Source organism: Centroberyx affinis, unplaced genomic scaffold (assembly GCF_046629955.1).
Source record: "Centroberyx affinis isolate AG114_WGS23_722 - 3 ecotype Tasmania unplaced genomic scaffold, CSIRO-AGI_Caff_v1 ptg009398l_1, whole genome shotgun sequence".
Taxonomy (NCBI): Eukaryota; Metazoa; Chordata; class Actinopteri; order Beryciformes; family Berycidae; genus Centroberyx; species Centroberyx affinis.
This window is the reverse complement of record NW_027284513.1, coordinates 157,359-176,542: the sequence shown is the minus strand read 5'-3', so window position 1 is coordinate 176,542 and position 19,184 is coordinate 157,359. Positions and strand designations below refer to the sequence as shown.

Sequence of the window (19,184 nt, the reverse complement as noted above, 5' to 3'; positions counted from 1 at the left end):
TGGACAAGAGGTAACATTTAATTCTTTCAAATTGATTTTAAATGCACATAGTGCAATCCGATAACAACTGTTCTTCCCATCTCTCTCTCACACACTGTCTCTCCTCACCAGTGGTAGAAAGTAACTACGTACATTTACTCAAGTACTGTACTTAAGTACAATTTTGAGGTACTTGTACTTTACTTGAGTATTTCCATTTTATGCTACTTTGTACTTATACTCCACTACATTTTAGAGGGAAATATTGTACTTTTTACTCCATTACATTTATTTCACAGCTATAGTGCCTAGTTACTTTTCAGATCAATATTTTATATTTAAAATATTTGATCATCTTTATAAAATAACTATAAAATAGCATTGTTATAGATTAGACTACCCAAAAGTATAGCTAAATTGTTAAGATTAGCTTCACGTTGACAACTTTAAAATGCTGCTTACATGTACATGTATGTCAATAAATCAGTATTAATATTCCAATAATTTATGAAAAATATAACTCTAAATGGGGACAGTTTGCATAATGAGTACGTTTACTTTGATACTCTAAGTACATTTTGCTGCCAATACTTATGTACTTTTACTTAAGTAAGATTTTAAATGCAGGACTTTTACTTGTAACAGAGTATTTTTATACTGTGGTATTTCTACTTTTACTTAAGTAAAATATCTGAGTAGCCTACTTCTTCCACCACTGCTCCTCTCTCTCACACACACACACACACACACACACACACAGACACACACACACACACACACACACACAATCCTGTAATTCTATTGTGAATCTTGAAAATATCAGAGGAGATATATTCAACATAAACTGGTGTTAAACTATTAAACAATTATTATAGCACACCAAACAGATGAAACACATCATGTCAGACTTTTACCAAGGCTACTCGTGACTGGCGCTAGTTTAATACATCCATGGGCGCTCTAGTGAGCTGACACAAATGACGCGCCATACTGCCTAGCTCTATTGCTGACTCCGCCTCCCCGGATCAGATTCGGCGTACGCCGGTAAAAAGTACAAGTGTACCCGAGGAAATATAGACCGTAACCAAACGTCACTGCCGTCTTGTCCAATCAGCGAGCTACGTGTATCGCTGCGGGGTGATGGGTCAGGGGTTGTCAGGGAGGAAGGAATATGGCGGCCGGCGGACTGAGCTGTTGGCAACACTAAAGTAGATTAACGGTTCTCCATCGTAACTAATACCGAAGTGGAATGCGGCTGTGCAGCAGGTTCTGACCACTATCCTTACAGATTGCAGAGTAGGAGGACGGACCGTAATGGCCCTGCTCTACGGCTTGTTGTGGCGGGTCCTGCTCGTCCTGGTCCACCTCCATAGAACGCTCGTCTCCTGGCTCCGAGTCCGGCTCCGGAGCTGGAAGGGCTGGCTGTGGGAGCGGGCGCTGGCTGCCCTGCTCCTGCCGGTAGCCCTGACTGGCTTCCCGGACCACCAAAAGAAGCTAAACCATAACACTGACCCTAACCCCAACCTAGTAACCGGGAACCGCACCGCCAGTCGCCGGTCTCGGTGGCTTTCCGACGGCCAATCTCTGGAGAAGCTACCGGTCCACATTGGCCTGTTGGTGGCCGAAGAAGAGCCCAGCTACACGGACATAGCCAACCTGGTGGTCTGGTGTATGGCTGTCGGTATATCTTATGTCAGCGTCTATGATAATCATGGTAAACATTTTACATTTCCTTCATATGGGACCAGGACAGTCACATGCTTTTTGTTGCCTTCTCTTCTGGTTTATATGGCTGAATAAGAGGACATTGCAAGCCTGAGCTTCTCTATTTTCATCCACATTTCTATACTGGGCTGTTAGCTTACCTTCTCATGTTCCCACGTCTTAAATTGAGTACAGACTTCTTAGGCCTGTATGTTAAAGTCGGTTGATTTGCTGGATGATTCTTAGTGACGTGGGGATAGATGATGGAATTTATGGCTGCACTCTTTCCCCGCTGCTACACCCAAGTAAACAACCTTTCCAACAATGTTTCTTATATTGTCAAAGTTACACGTTTTGGCATACATTTCTGTGCCCGCCTCATTATTATGGTATCTTAAGGAGGTCATTTTCAGGCACCCCTTCATCTTTCGTTTATTTTATTTTCCTATCTTTGTGAACTCTTCTGTTGATACAGAAGTGAACTTGAACTATAAACTCAGATTGGGCCAAATGATCCCCTCCCACTGTTGTTACATTGTGTCATATGACTAGAGAGGTTACATCAGTTTGTTCCACATTATGTGTCTCTCAACATTTATTAATGTGTAGAGGCTATGCTCATTTTCCAGCCTCTTAGGAAACAAAAATGCCAAAATGTGACTATAGCCTAGGCCTATACTTCTGAAAATGTGTTGACTTAACTGCTGATTATTACACAATGCAACAGATTTACAATTCCACAGGGGGTCTAATTTGACTGATTTGATCCCATATTTCAGAAGCACACACTTACATTAAAGATTCCTCCACAAGTGCAGATTACATACAGTTCCTACGCAGGTCTGGAAAGTCTGGAAAAGTATTAAAAATGAATTTGATCATTTCCATGTCTTGAATAGTTTGGGAATTTGAAAAAATGTCTGGAAAAGTATGGAAAATGTTGTGGTTCAGGTCCGATACACACATAATTCTAGCTTTTATGTTGTTTTAGAGCCACTTTGAGTCCACAGTTTTTGTTGATGTGAAGAATAATGTTCAGATAGAGGGACGCTCTTATTACCCAGCCGCTGTCAGCATGCATTATTTCAAATACCCACCAAAATCAAATCCGGTCAAGAACATAGGGTCTGGGAAAAATATGGAATTTTAAAATGGAAACCGTGTAGGAACCCTGCCAGTCATCTCACATATTCTGATATTTGTCGCTGTGAAGAACAATCTTCATCTATACAGTGATATGACCTAGTTAGCAGGGGCAAGATGTCTATCTGCGTAAATCATATTGAACACCAGACAAAATCTTCAAAACAAATCCAGGTCTGGAAAAAGTATGGAATTTTTTAATTGAAAACCCTGTACATAGGCCACAGGCAAGAAATCACCATGTTGTGGAGGTTTGACGTTTCCCCGTTCACCATTAGCGGATGCACCCATTTCCTAGAGAATCTCAGTGAAATTCTTGAACTTCTCTCTCTTACTATACAATGTTGATATACTGATTGCTTGTATGAAGTGATGTGATTGTGATTCTTCTCTGTCTCTGCTGCCAGGTATTTTTAGGAAGAACAACTCCCGTCTGCTGGAGGAGATTGTAAGGCAGCAGCAGGACCTGCTGGGTCTGGAGGTATCTAAATACAATGTGGAGTTCCTCAGCAATGGGAATGACAAGCACCAACACCACGGTAAGGATTTCACACAACTGGCATAACTGTCATTTCAATAAGTAACGCAACAGAGTTGAGCAATAGTGTACATCCTCATTGAATGCCTTGCACTAGGCTACATTTTAGAACAAGGAACAAGAACAAGGTAGTTTAAAGGTTAATTCCGGTTATTTTCAACCTGTCCAGGGTCACATTTTCCTAGTTTTTGCCATTGTGACGATTGATTGTGTTCAAAATTGTGTTCCCAGTTCACTGGGAACGCAACTCTCCAATACACACCCACAGGACATACACAGTCTCCAACAGGTGAAACCAAAACGCGATTAAAACGCACGCATCCTTTGAACACAATAACACTGCACCTCCATGTCTTTAATTCTAACATTTCAGTTATAATAGTCCGTGACCTGGCCAATTCCGAGGCCAGGTGGGAGATAATGAAGCCCGCAAAAAATCCCACATATCCTACTTGTAATTACCACTAGCAGGATGATGTTAACACTTTTTCCCAGTCGGCAGGTCATATTTACAGAACACCCGATGACTTGAATCCAGCATCAGAGTACTTGTGCAGTCTAACATGCTAACTAGCTAGATAGATTATCATACCTAATACTGCAATATACACAAGTTTCAGGCAATGGATAATCGAAAAATCTAGCGTAGGTAGGTCCCATTGCAGTTGAAACGGGGTTCTCTGCGCATCTTCCAGCAAAATGCGGCTGAATCAGGTGCTTCTCAGCTTGAGGACAGCAAATTTCCAGAAAACAAAAGGAGCACTGGACTGGAGCACACTGATAGATACACAGCCTTTAATTGTGCAAACAGACTAATGGTTCGACACTACTGTGTCTTCATCAGAGTAAAAAAAAACTGATGAAGACACAGTAGTGTCGAAACGTTAGTGTGAGTGTTATTGTGTTGAAAAGACATGTTTTAATCGCTTTTTGGGTTCAACTGTTGGAGCTTGCGTTGGCCCTTGAATGTGTATTGGAGAGCAGCGCTCCTGGCGAACTGAAGCGACATAAAACTCTGCTGTGAAATAAGTGGCGAAATTTTGAACACAATCAATCGTCATGATGGCAGCAACTACGAAAATAAGTTCCATGTTGAAAATAGCCGGAATTATCCCTTAAAATAATTTTAAAAAATGGAATTTCTGGCAGTGGATTTAGTCCACCGCTGATCCCGTGTGTTCCAATCACCCAACTCAATAACACAACCATAATGTATCTGATATAGGCCACATTTCATCCTGTGTTTTGCAGCAGGACCACCAAGAACAGCATCTGTAGATAAGGAAGCATGGCGTCTGATTTTGAGATATTCTGAGATAGCTGATGTAGAACATATGGGAAAATGACACAAAACCAAATCTCAGTGTCCTCAGTTCCTTATGTCCTCTCCCATTTCACCACCTCTTCAAAATATTTTGGATGAAATGAGCCCGAGGTCTTTCTCTTTTTACAAACTATATTGTGAGTGTAAAGAGAAAACAATGGAGTGATGCAACAGCTCGAGGAAATAGGTTTTGTTTTTGTTGTCAGACTACGGGCTTAGTGCTCAGTTTACCCAGAGGCAAGCTGAATTTCCCCTGTCCCCTGAAAAGTTCCCCATGTGTGATTTTTGATGCCGAAAACAAGGGTGTCATTCTCACTCTATTGGGTGGGAGTATTGCATTCCTTTGTCATGTGTTGTTGTCGTCTCAGTTGTTGCCTAACTAGCCACCCAGTACCCATTAGACCAGTTCTGCATGCTAGACAAAAGACAGAAACTGATATGTTAAACAATGGGATGTCAGCTATCCCAAAGTAAACTTCTCTTTACACCCTGAGGTTTCTCTCTCTTGTGTGTTGGACCCAGAGTAGGTTGCATTCCTTCTTTTCATTTGATAAAGTTGGCAACCCTACCCCTGGCCCAAGAAATCATATACACAAACACAAGGTTCATCATTTTTATTTCTGCTTTTTTGCCACAGCGCAGCCGATGGCATCACGAGGCAAATTCAGGTCAGGCAGGCAGTCAGTCAGTCAGGTAACACTTAGTGAGATGATGCGCTTTGTCACATGGCCTCTAGAGGGCGTCTCTGCCTGTGATGCAGTGTTTCCCATACAGAGGCACAAAATCAGTTCAAAAGTTGGTCACTATATACAGTATAAATGGATCTAAATCGATCTCTAATGTGCCTGATGTTGCATCACGTCATGTCTGTAATTTGGAGATGTACAGACAGCAGACATCTGAAATTTGGCTGAAAGCAGCCAAAGAAATTATTTACCAACAAGGAAATGTTGATTTATTAAACCCAAATAAAAAAAAAAGGTTTTTGGTCAAAGTAGGTCTTCAGACCTATTTTTCTAGTTTCACTACACCGCTTCCAGTTATGAATGAAAGCATACAATACAGTTGTGTGTGGTCTTAGTTGTAGTATACCAGTTTCAGAAAAATATTCAAGCTAGGCATTTTGTAAGGCATTCCTGAATTTCCCCAAGGGGATTAATAAAGTGCTATCTTATCTTACCTTATCTTATCTTATCTAAAGTGGTTGAAGCTCAACCACTTTCAGTAACCTTTTCTGTTTTAATAGTAACTATCCTTGGCTAGGTAAAATATTACAGCATCTGTTACCTGTTGCCAGTGTTTGCTTTTCTTTTCCTATGGAGAGCCTCTCTCAACTGAGTTGGCTAACAGTGTTGCTGCCTTTCAAGGTCTCCTCGTAAGGTCCTTCCTTTCAATTTAGAAGTTGTAAATGTAACTTGTCACACATTCGAGTGTTTTTGGTGGGATATTATAACAAAATGGACCCTGCAACCAAAGTAGATTTTTAGTTGTTTCATTGCTTGGTTATTTTATTTCATTGCCTCTACTCCTTTGTCTGTTTTATTTTCTAAATCAATTGGCACAGAGCCACTATGTGCTGCAACATCAGAATGCGGTGGAGGAGAAAATGCTCATTATGTAATTCATGTTTGAATTAATTAAAACAAAACTGTTACAACTAAAAGTTAAATGAGTGAAAATATAAATTTGCATCAGTACTTATCATTTACATAGAATGCCAAACAATTTGTTGACACTGCCTCCATGCTGTCTGCCCCTTCGTCACATCTCAGAAACTCAGGTATCAGAGGAAATCTTGACTTTCTCAGACATTCTTCATGCTGCCCAGCCCTAGTGTGTGTGTGTGTGTGTGTTAGTGACTGTGTGTGTGTGTATGCTCAGTGCTGTCCTGCAGGCCGGTGGTGAAGGTGTTATCTCCAGAGGACGGGAAGCAGAGCATCGTCCAGGCAGCCCAGCAGCTCTGTCGCTCTGTGGAAAACAAAGAAAGGAGCTTCAAAGACATCAACGTCTCCATGCTAGACACACTGCTCAGAGGTAGTACTGCGTGTGTGTGTGTGTGTGTGTGTATGTGTGTGTGTAAGATTTCTTAAGGCCATGATCACATAGGACAAGTTTTTGAATTCATCCCCACCTTTTTTATAGTTATTTTCAATCAGGTTGTCTGCGGTTGTCTGAATTTGTCTTTAAGTTTACTAATATAAGGCCATAATAAACTTGTTAAATTGTCTTAAAGTTGATTTTGCACAGTCTTGCAAAGTTCCGCTTAGAGCGTAAACGTGTCGGTTTTTTCTCTACCATCCAGTCGGATAAACATAGAGGCAGGACTTCTCTAAAGTGACTCTTGTAAACAATAAACATGACGGATCACCCAGATCTTTAAAACTTCCAAACAGAAAACAGCAGGGCTATTGCCTAGCAACAAACATTTCTCGAACGTTTCTCCACACAATACACAAACATTGATACTTTTTGTAAGTGTTTTAGGTCCAGATGACATTTCGGCTAATCTCTATAAACAGATATCTGCATATGAGACGTCGTCTCTCAACTCAAACTCCATTCTCGCGTCTCAAGTTGCTAATCGGACTGTAAACAATGACCGGCGCACGGAAGAGGAAGTCTTGGCCCGGATGTCCGCTGGCTCCACCAGAAACCCTGAAATATTGGCCGTCGCCCCCAGAGTCTAATCGTCATCAGACCGATAGACGATGGGTTCCGAGACTGAGTCAATGGAGGACCTCTGTAACAGAGTAGAAACGCAACGCCCCCTTGTGGACAGCGGATCCGTTCACAACGGAGTGACGGATACTTTGAAAATGTTTAAACTTTGCATTGGCAGCGGACCGTCAAAATCTGTCGTTTTCAACCAGAAATGATGGTTGGCACAATCTATATTTTCAATAAATTCATCTTTTTTTAATACATATTTAATTATTCAACTTTTTATTAAAGATGTTTATATAGTGACGATCTTTACCATAAATAAAATATTGTGATTATTATTTTCGATGAAAATATGTTGTCACTCATTTTTTTTTGGGTGCTACTTTTGGTAAATAACCAGCCTTTATAAGACTAATAAGATTACTTTTTAGAGCAAGCTAGAGCTACTCTTGATAAGTCAGTACCTCGCTACTCTAGCTCTAGGTCCGGGCGCTCCTCCATCTTCTGTCATCTTCCGTCAAGATACACTGTGCAGTATGAACTGTTGGGTGGCAAGACTGCGTTGAGTATTCAGGCACATCAAATTGACGGATGAATTATGTGCGTAAAGTTATCTAGCTATCTGCTACCCGTAGCACAATTAGCATTATTGACACTGTTGACATCGCTGTCCACATACAACATTGCTAACTACAGTCCCTTTGCTGTTCACATTCGCTGAATGAATGAGGAAATGTCAAAAATAGTAATGTTAGATGCATTCATGTATGTTTCCTTCCAATGTGTAGACCAGGCATTACACTGGGGGAAACCCTGGGTATGGAATAATTTATTTTAATTTTTTTTTAATTTAGTTTATTTAGTTTTTATTTGGTTTAAAGTGAGACCTGGCCACGGAATGGCAGCAGGGGTTACATAATAAGAAAATACAAAATGGTAAAATATGTACAATAAAATAAAAAGATCACAATTTAGAACAGAAACAGGAGCACACATCTTGCATAAGATTGTGGATCATTTGTTTGAACCAGTTTAGGGGAATAACATGGTCCAGCTGGAGCTTTGACTGGAGACTGGAATAAAGCTCTCTGTGCTTCTTTTAGAGTCAAAGAATATTCCAGATCCAGAGCTAGTGGTGAAGTTTGGTCCTGTTGACAGCACACTGGGCTTCCTCCCCTGGCACATCCGACTCACCGAGTTCATGTAAGCTACTGTCTGTGTGTGTGTATGTGTGTGTGTGTTAATATGTGAATGAATGTGAGACATTGTGTGAACGTTGCTTTGAACCTGTGTCTAGGTTTATGTACCTAGGTTTTTGAAGGCTGATACTGATATTTTTGGATTGAAAATGCCTATAGTTCATATATTATTCCATTATTCAATATGTTTATATTTGGCAATTTGTATGCAAAAACAACTCCCCCAAAATTTCATTTTTCAGTGTTTCTCCTACAATTTTATTATTGTCAGGGTATAACCCAGGAGGAGAATAATAATATTAACTAGAAGGGCACTTGGAGAGTGCAGAACTCCGCCAAGGTTCGTGCTATTATTGCTTGTTCGTGAGTCGGATCCAGATCCGCTCCAAAATTTTATGGGTTCTTCCTTGGCCCATGCTACACCCTTCCACCAAGATTCATGAAAATCAGGCAAGTAGTTTTTCCGTAATCCTGCTAAGAGACAAACAAACAGACAGACAAACAAACAGACAGACAAACAAACAGCACCGAAAACATAACCTCCTTGGCGGAGGTAATAATAATACATTTTATTTATAAAGCGCTTTACGTGATACTCAAAGACACTTTACAACAGCTAAGAAAAAAACAAATATATAAAACAATTGGTACAAAAAAATAGTCATAATGTATAAATGAAGATAATAAAATAATGACATGAGTATGCATAAACAGTGATGATGGTTTCTTTAGTCAGATATTGTAGGCAGTTAAATTAGAATCATGTCAGGTGAAGGTCTTCCCATAGACAACCAGTGTAGTATAAGTATGCAATCAAGTTTCTCTTTGTGGAAAGCTATCAAAGACTGGTGACCAACAAACATGGGGTTTGCATGGAAGTTTTTATGTATTTTTAATAAGTAAAAGGTTGCTTTACATTTTCAATGTTGTAGATATTGATATTGCTTGTACTTTGAATTGTAATGGGTTTGAATAGTTTGCAGAAATCTTATTTTCCATTTATAAGTCAACCTCTCAACAAAACCTTTAGGGTATACCCAACAATAAAACCCTTAAAAGAAATCACAGATTCAGTATAAAACCTTAGTTATTATATATTTTCAGTCCAAAATTACCAGAAATGGGCTTTTGAATGGTCATTTTTAAAATTAGCATTCTAAAGCTAATAGCTATGATGTCTCTTTGGGTTTTTGTCACCTTTTTGACCCCAGATGCATCCCTGAAAACAGGTACCCCCTATAGAGTAGATCAGTGGTTCTCAACATGGGGTCCGGGGACCACCAGGGGTCCTTGAGGGGGTTCCAGGGGTCCCCAGCAAACTGATAATATGTTAAACTTCACCATTATTTCATTTACAAGAAGTTAACACACTAGAGAATGTAGAAGAATGATTGTTTTGATCATAGTTTCTCTGTTATCTCTCTACCTACAATACAGATAGTCATGGAATTCTGGACAAAATCATATCTAACAATTAAAATATTCTCAGATTTGGGTTTGAGAGACAAAATTTCATCAAATGGGGGTCTGTGGCTCTAATGTGGACTTAATTAGGGGTCCTTGATATGAAAAAGGTTGAGTAGATGATGTGATTAGATTTTGGAGCACCTTGCTGCATAAGCACTACCAAAAGTTTGCCTTGATGACTGAACACTAGATGGTGCTATAGCCTTTTTTATCTGTTGAACTGCTAGTATAAGGGCTGCTGGTGAAAACTGTTTTTTGTTTTTTTTCTCTGTTTTTAGTTCTTCACAGGCTGTTCACTTCTTTATGCTTTCTGGGTTTTAAGTCTTCCTCCTACTGTCTGTCCTCAGCTCCCTGCCTTCCCATATAGATGTTTCCTATGAGGACTTGTTGGGCGCTCTACAGCAATACGCCACCTGTCAGCAGCGGCTAGGCAAGTGATTGGCTGGCCCACCCTAGGCCCCCGTCCTCCAGGTCAGGAAGAAGTGCGGGGTTCACAGGATCCGATGAGAGGCCGGTGGGTGGCGATGCCTCCATGCCTCCCTGTATCCCTCACTCCTTCTCTCCCGAATCCTGTCCAACTCCTGGATCTCTGACAGACTCAGTTTACAGCTCAAAGACAAGAAACCAGGGGAAAATAGACGGCCAGCTCACTCCCTACCACCGGCTTCTGTCTTTTTAATGAATCTCACACTGCTCCTCTGCTCTACCAAGCCCATAGAGATGCTGCCCAGCCCTCTGTGAGGATGCCAGGGACATGTAGGCCAAGCCGAGTGAAAATGGCACATCAAAGGAACACACTGACACCAGAAGACTGTCTGCACAGACTCATCACGTCCACAAAACCTGCTATTTCCTCCTCAAACCCCCCCCCAGCTAAACGCTTACCATGTTTACTCATGTTTACTGGTTAAGGCTTGGAAAATGACATGCCTTCACTCACCGGGCAACAAAACGGAAACGCCAAATCTTAGTAACGCTCGATGCCACGCGAGGCATCTTGGGAAATCTAGGCCTCACCAGGTAAGATCAGCTGCATTTTAGTGAGGAATACCATTACTCGTCATGCATCAGCCGAACAAGGGGGTAAGTTGACCCGAGGGACAGAGTTGTTAATGTGGTGTAAATACATGACAGATTCATATTGCTCTGTCTCTGTCCCTGTGGCCTCCAGCTAGATGCTACTGCTAGTCCTGTCTTTTTTTCATTTGGAAAACACTGGTTCAGACAGATAAAGAGGTGGATCTGAGGATGCTAGCAGACTGATGATAGCTCTGAAATAGAGAAAAATCCATCCTAAAACACTTTAACACTTGTGTTGTTTTGTGGTGTATTTTTTTTTTTTTTTTATAACTGGCCAAATGTAGATGACGTAACATCATGTTGAGATATATGTAGCGCAGATACAGTGGAGTTTGATGGCATAAAATGTTTCAGCTATCAAATGATAAACATCAGCAGACATCCATTGTAGAAGACACAGAGATACCGATTTCTCCATTGACGGTAGCCTCAATACACCAGAATGCAACGGTAACACTTGACAATAAGGGTCACTAAGTTAAGGGTTAGTTAATGCTTAATGAGGGTTAAGCATTAACTAACCCTTAATTAACAGTTAACTAATGTGTCTGGTAATCAATAACTAATAACTAGTTTATAAAGATGACTATAAAATAATGTATAAATTAATACCTTAGTTAACATGAACACCATTAGTAAATTACACATTAGTTAACTGTTAATTAAGGGTTAGTTAATGCTTATTAAGCATTAACTAACCCTTAACTTAGTGACCCTTATTGTAAAGTGTTACCAATGCAACATAGCCACAAGACGTGTTGGGTTTTGAGTAAGGAGCATTGTAGACACATCCCAGTGTTCACCAACTAACTGGCTAGCATAACTATACAGCCGGTTTCAAAAGTAGGTACACATTTTTATATACATATTAAGATTCACTGTATTATTAAATATTTTCCTATTCCAGGTACACTTAAAGTAATGGCTGGAAATTTGACGACTGGATAATGCTTAATAAGGGTTAGTTAATGCTTAATAACAGTTAACTAATGTGTAATTTACTAATGGTGTTCATGTTAACTAAGGTATTCATTTATACATGATTTAATAGTTTATAAAGATGACTATTAAATAATGTATAAATTAATACCTTAGTTAACATGAACACCATTAGTAAATGATTACCAGACACATTAGTTAACTGTTAATTAATAAATTTAGTGACCCTTATTTTAAAGTGTTACCGACGACGGAGTCAAGTTAAAAATGACAAAAAATATAAGAATATATACATAAATACATGTATAAAAATTATACAGCTTTGTTTTTCATTATTATTATCATCATTATCATTATCATTATTATTATTATTAACAATAATAATAATAACAATAACAATTGTATACCTACTTTTGAAAGATGGTATATACTGTATATGCCCAAACACCCATCTTTGATTGAGAGCAAAAAGTTCATGGCTCTTCTCTGGCTTGTTGAAAGGCATTCTGGGAAATGTAGGAAATCACTAAACAATGTAGAAATTTGGTTGTGGCAAAGTGGGTACACCAGAAACGTAAATTACAACACAACACTTCATAAATAACTTGTGGAATGTATTGAACATCACAGATTGATGAGATCTAACAGTGGAAGAGGTGATTTTTCCTTTAATGCAGACAGACGGGCAGAGTGTGTGTGTGTGTGTGTTGTGTATTTGAAGTCTCTCTGGCTGCCTGTGTATGACGGTCATGACCGCCTTTGGAAATATTTGCTCCATCAGTACGATAGAGCATCAGTGATTATATCTAATGTCAGCAGATATGTGTTGTGTTAATCTTTTTTGCGTGTTTTTCTGTCCATCCGCCAAGATATTTTCACAACCATACCAAGGAGTCATGACACCAAACCAAATGCTACTGGACAAAATGAATGCATCAGCTTGTCCTAGAATGTCTTCATGTTGGAGGGTCCTCTCCAACCATATGTAGACATTCTTCCATATGTAGATTCTGTCTAGATCTAGTTGCAGATACCTGGTATGTGATTGTATTAAAATGTTTTCTTTGCTATTTCTGCCTTCTCATCACTTGGTTCACTTTCCACCAAATTCCATTTCCAATTGAATCCCTAATCCCTATCCAATAAAATTGCCTGTCTAACCAATAGCAGGCACAAAACTAACAAACTAGATTCAGACAAAGTAAAACACCTTGGTATGGTATACAGTTAGTATGACTTCCCTTCCATTTAACATGCCATTTGTCTAGATGCTACCTGTAATCCCTGAGATTACCGGCCACTATGCGTGTAATTGATTGATTGGTGGATCAATGTGTTCTCAATAAATGTGACTGATATAATCATATGTACAGTACCGACTCTGGGTGCAAACTATTCTACCGCCATTTTCTGCTAAAATACTCTCAACATATTCAATATTATTACATTGCCATGCTATAGTTCAGTGGTTCTCAACGTGGGGTCCGGGGACCACCAGGGGTCCTTGAGGGGGTTCCAGGGGGTCCCCAGCAAATTGATAAATTGTTAAACTTCACCATTATTTCATTTACAAGAAGTTAACGCAATTAGAGAATGTAGAAGAATGACTGTTTTGATCATAGTTTATCTGTTATCTCTCTACCTACAATACAGATAGTCATGGAATTCTGGACAAAATCATATCTAACAATAAAAATATTCTCAGATTTGGGTCTGAGAGACAAAATCTCATCAAATGGGGGTCTGTGGCACTAATGTAAATAAGGGGTCCTTGATATGAAAAAGGTTGAGAATCACTGCTATAGTTGATACTGTAGCATGGCAGAGGTAGTTTGGAAGTATTTTTGTAGTGTGATAACCAGAAGCCTTGCTTTAAAGTCATTTGACTCCAGCTTGAGTGTCAGGCCCCATGATGAGACTGGGGTTTGGCTCAGACCTGACTCAAGCTCAAAAACACTCATGGCCCAAACCTGGCGGCTAAGTGCAGCTTTTGAGCCCAAACCCAGCTAAAATGCCTAATTTCAATATTAACGGTATTCTTCACTGGCTAGTTGCCAGTTGCTGGTGGATGACAGCTGTGGTTATGTGTCTTCTCCTGTTGCATGTAGTCTCTTCTGTGGATATTTGGTGTCTAATAGCTTCCAAATCAGTCACTTCAGAAGCTTGTCTTTGTCGAAGGTCAAAACTTTTAAAGGTTCCAATTAGGGCTGAACAATTAATCGAAATTATATTGAAATCGCAATATGGCCTGCTGGCCATCATGGCCTACATCATATTCTACAGACTTAAGAAAACATCTTCGTTTGCTACAGATCCACGCAAAAATCACACCATAATCATTTTAATACGTTTTTCAATGAAAATGACAGTAACGATGTACAAATTATCATTCTCTCTAATATCGCAAATCATATCGCAATTGCAATATCAGTCAAAATAGTCGCTATTAGATATTTTTTCAAAATCGTTCAGCCCTAGTTCCAATCTCCAAAAAATGATGGTGAATTTATCTAGTCATTTATCTATCATTACAGTAACGCAATTAGAATTTACATTTTGTATTGATTGAGTGGCTGACAAACCATGATGCATTGTGCTGTTATATACAAGTGACCAGGCAGAAGTTACATTCAGTTACACATAAATATTAATCATTTAAAACTGACCAAAGTCTTCACACCTTTCATGACTCAAACTGCTGCTCTCCTTGCCAGCTCACAAATGTCCTCAAAGCTTTCCAGTTTACCAAAGCAGAGGATTTAGCCATGTGCTAAGCTCCTTAGGAAATTCATTAGCTGGGAGATGCTTAATATCTCATTGATCCAATGGTGAATATTAAATGCGGCTCCCTCAGCAGCAGCAATGCCTGAAAGGGGATTATAGATTCCTCTGTAACAGCGTACTGCTACCAAGCAGAGAGAAAGAGGGAGAGAGAGATATTTTCAACTTAAATTCACAGACACCATCCTAGGAGTAGAAACCTCACTGGAATAGCGATGACTGCTGTAACTGTGTGTAAAAGTAAGAATTGTACTTTTTCTGGATCACATTGAGAAACAGTAAGAGAATAGAGAGCAAACAGGTTAGAATATTAAATTATCAATACACTGATTTTGGTGGAAGAAGTAATGAGATCTTTTACTTAAGTAAAATTAGCAATACAACAATGTAAAGATACTCCATTACAAGTAAAAGTCCTGCATTTAAAATCTTACTTAAGTAAAAGTACATAAGTATTGGCAGCAAAATGTACTTAGAGTATCAAAGTAAACGTACTCATTATGCAAACTGTCCCCATTTAGAGAGTTATATTTTTCATAAATTATTGGAATATTAATACTGATTTATTGACATACATGTACATGTAAGCAGCATTTTAAAGTTGTCAACGTGAAGCTAATCTTAACAATTTAGCTATACTTTTGGGTAGTCTAATCTATAACAATGCTATTTTATAGTTATTTTATAAAGATGATCAAATATTTTAAATATAAAATATTGATCTGAAAAGTAACTAGTAACTATAGCTGTGAAATAAATGTAATGGAGTCAAAAGTACAATATTTCCCTCTGAAATGTAGTGGAGTGTAAGTACAAAGTAGCATAAAATGGAAATACTCAAGTAAAGTACAAGTACCTCAAAATTGTACTTAAGTACAGTACTTGAGTAAATGTACTTAGTTACTTTCCACCTCTGGTCTTATGCAATGTTGGTGCCACAGGGCACAGCAGACCTTAATTCAGCATCACATTGCATATAGTAATGTATGGGAATGGAACAATGAATTTACAATGTACACTAGCTAATTTAGATTTTGTAGTGTACCTGTCATCTTATACAAAATTAGCAGGCTGTCATAGCTTTAACGCTGCACTAGGTAACACTTTTATTCAAACTCCAGCTGTCTTATCAGCCTAAAACAGGAAGTGGGGCTGCAACAGAGAAGAGAGTACCATTCCCACTAACTGAGATGCCGTAGATTCTGGTATCGGTGTGGTCACTGGGGAGAAATCTCCACACAGGAAGTGACAAGTTCAAACTAACGAGTGGAATCCAAAACTCTCATAAACAGGAGCAAGCGAGTGTTCCGTCCAGAGAAAACTGGACTCACCAGTGATGGCTGAACCTCTGTTCCACCTCCACCTCCACCTCCACCTCCACCACCCACCACACATTTAGTTTATGTTGCGTTCACATCACATGGGAAGAAGCAGAAGAAGTAGGAGACATCTCGTTGCTACAACCTGGAAGTGTTAACATGTTGAACTCGTTGGAAAGCCCACATCCAAAAATCCTAAATTTGATTTTTATTAATAAAGTTTAAATCAGCCGTAAATGAGCTGCAGCAGATGTTGCTGGCTTTGCATGAGTAGTGTTGATTGTATTAGTTTGAATATAACTTATAATTTTGATTTTGATTACTATGGACTGCCAACATCAATGGATTTTGATTACTATGGACTGCCAACATCAATGGATTTGCTGCCTGTGTTGACAGACTTCTGAAATTCATGACACCAAGTGTTCATTGGGGCTGCCAAAGTGCTTAGTGCAGCTTTAAATAGCAATAATAAGGTTAAAATACTGAGGAACATCTCACCTCCCCTCTCTCTGGCTGCAGCCCTGTTACTGCACTTTGAAGTTCTGTTCTTGAGACTGATCCGGGTTCAAAGCGGTTTCACCCTGGGTGTGGACTTTACCCGCAGGACTGCAAATACCGATTATCATTAGGGTCATCAACATGGAGTAAACTCACTGTGTTCCTCTATGCTTCCAACATAGTGAACCAGCTGTACATAAGAAGTAGAGTAAGTGTTGAGTGGATGAATACAAATAAATCATAATGAGCACCTTGTGGAAGTATTATTCTATATTTGTGAATTCCAAATGTTTTTTATTTTTTGAGCTGACACTGGAGGGTAAGGAGAACAATGGTAACACTTTACAATAAGGTTCACTAAGTTAAGGGTTAGTTAATGCTTAATAAGTATAATAATGCTTAATTAACAGTTAACTGTGTAATTTACTAATGGTGTTCATGTTAACTAAGGTATTAATTTATACATTATTTAATGGTTTATAAAGATGACTATTAAATAATGTATAAATTAATACCTTAATTAACATGAACACCATTAGTAAATGATTACCAGACACATTAGTTAACTGTTAATTAATGGTTAGTTAATGCTTATTAAGCATTAACTAACCCTTAATTAATGTACCCTTATTGTAAAGTGTTACCACAACAACCAGTCATTGTAACTCTGGCTTTCCAGTACATGCAGCCGTTGCCAACGGTGAAGAGAGATGACAGGTTAATTGAGATTGGGTGGCATATACTGGGTAGCGATGAAGTAGGTTTGTGTGTGGGGTGGTGTGGGGTGGGGCGCAAGGGCTGTTTGGTGAATGTTTCCTTGCATTTAGTTCACGCCAATGCAATCTTGCCAACCACAACACTGTTTGCCTCTGTGTGACTGTAAATAAAATGAAGAAAATGTAGGCTAAAACTTTTTATTTATCTGAATGAGACTGGCATAATTAGACAAAGTTACCCATGAGTCTATTTTGAAGATGAAAATATAATATTAAATGAATTCCAAACGTGAATGAAAGTGTGTTTTGTTGATTTTGATTCTGGCACTGCTTGTTTTACTTATTTCCTGTTGTTACATTTATCGGTAACACTTTACAATAAGGGTACATTAATTAAGGGTTAGTTAATGCTTAATAAGCATTAACTAACCCTTAATTAACAGTTAACTAATGTGCCTGGTAATCATTTACTAATGGTGTTCATGTTAACTAAGGTATTAATTTATACATTATTTAATAGTCATCTTTATAAACTATTAAATAATGTATAAATTAATACCTTAGTTAACATGAACACCACTAGTAAATTACACATTAGTTAACTGTTAATCAAGGGTTAGTTAATGCTTATTAAGCATTAAGTAACCCTTATTAAGCATTAACTTAGTGACCCTTATTGTAAAGTGTTACCCATTTATCTCAAATTGAACCTCTGTAGAGATTTCAGAACCTAACCTATTCTCCTATACTCTTCAATGCAATTTACTATGTTTTATATATATTTCATTCCATATTTTGTGCTTCATTCATGTGTTTCCCATACATGCTATAAGGAATATCATAACTTTGAGTTCTTAGAGTTCAACTGACAAGAAGGTTGTGGCACTGATTGTTTCATTCAGAAGGCAGCATTTTATCTTGATACTGATACTGATAGATGATTGATAGGACTGACTGCTAATGAGGATGCTAATTGTCTGAGTATAGGTAAAAAAGAGTTTGAGACAATCTCGGAGGTATCATGTGACTGCAGCTTACTTCAGCCTGTGAGCTGTAAAACGTTGCTGCAGAGGGAAGAGGCATAGAAGAAGAGTGGCAGCCATTTTTAAGACATCCATATGAAAACAACTAGGACAAGCCACACAAAGGTGAGATTTTATACTTAAAAACAAACAATATGTTTTACTTGTATAACAGAAAAGCGTTCAAGGACGTCAGAAAGATTGTTTTCCACATGGTCAGACATGGTGCCGTCTCATAGCATGTATTAGTGAGGACCAATAAATGGAGATAAGGTTAAAAAATGGCAAAGGGTTCCTTTAAAAATAAATTACAAATTTATAGCAACAGTAATAAATGAGAAACCAAAATAAAAACAATAGTGACTGTGTAGTATGGCTCAAAACAAATTAGTGTGATCATATAGATTTTTCCAACAGACATTTTACATTATACATTTTCCCAATAGACATTCCCAATAAAATGAAGATAATACTTTAGATTAGGAAACACATATTAGCTATTAATAAATTGCCTATTAGCACATTAGTAGTGTATTAGTTCATTATTAGTTATTACAAACCACTTATTAGCAGCTTATTCTGCACTATTGTCTTCTTCAAGTATAGCACATTAACTATGGGTTTTCCCTCAATAGCCTCCTAATTAATGCTTATAGTAGTCAGTAAGGAAGCTCTTAGTATGCTTTGCTCAGTATGGGGCTTATAAGGTGCTAGTATCATAAGAATAATTATTCTCCCTTAATTAGGCTTTCTGAATAATTTTAATTCATATGATTCATTTGACCACATTGCTATTGGTTTACAATTC

General features: G+C 38.5%; 1 protein-coding gene across 1 annotated transcript; it reads left to right on the top strand.

The window, feature by feature from the left end:
- The first annotated feature begins 1,149 nt into the window (after nucleotides 1-1,149).
- On the top strand, nucleotides 1,150-12,157 carry nus1 (NUS1 dehydrodolichyl diphosphate synthase subunit). The gene is made up of 5 exons (XM_071514613.1): nucleotides 1,150-1,693; nucleotides 3,234-3,365; nucleotides 6,570-6,722; nucleotides 8,456-8,555; nucleotides 10,366-12,157. The coding sequence occupies exons 1-5, from the start codon at nucleotides 1,294-1,296 to the stop codon at nucleotides 10,454-10,456; spliced, it is 876 nt and encodes a 291-aa protein (XP_071370714.1). The 5' UTR covers nucleotides 1,150-1,293; the 3' UTR covers nucleotides 10,457-12,157.
- Nucleotides 12,158-19,184: the final 7,027 nt, after the last annotated feature.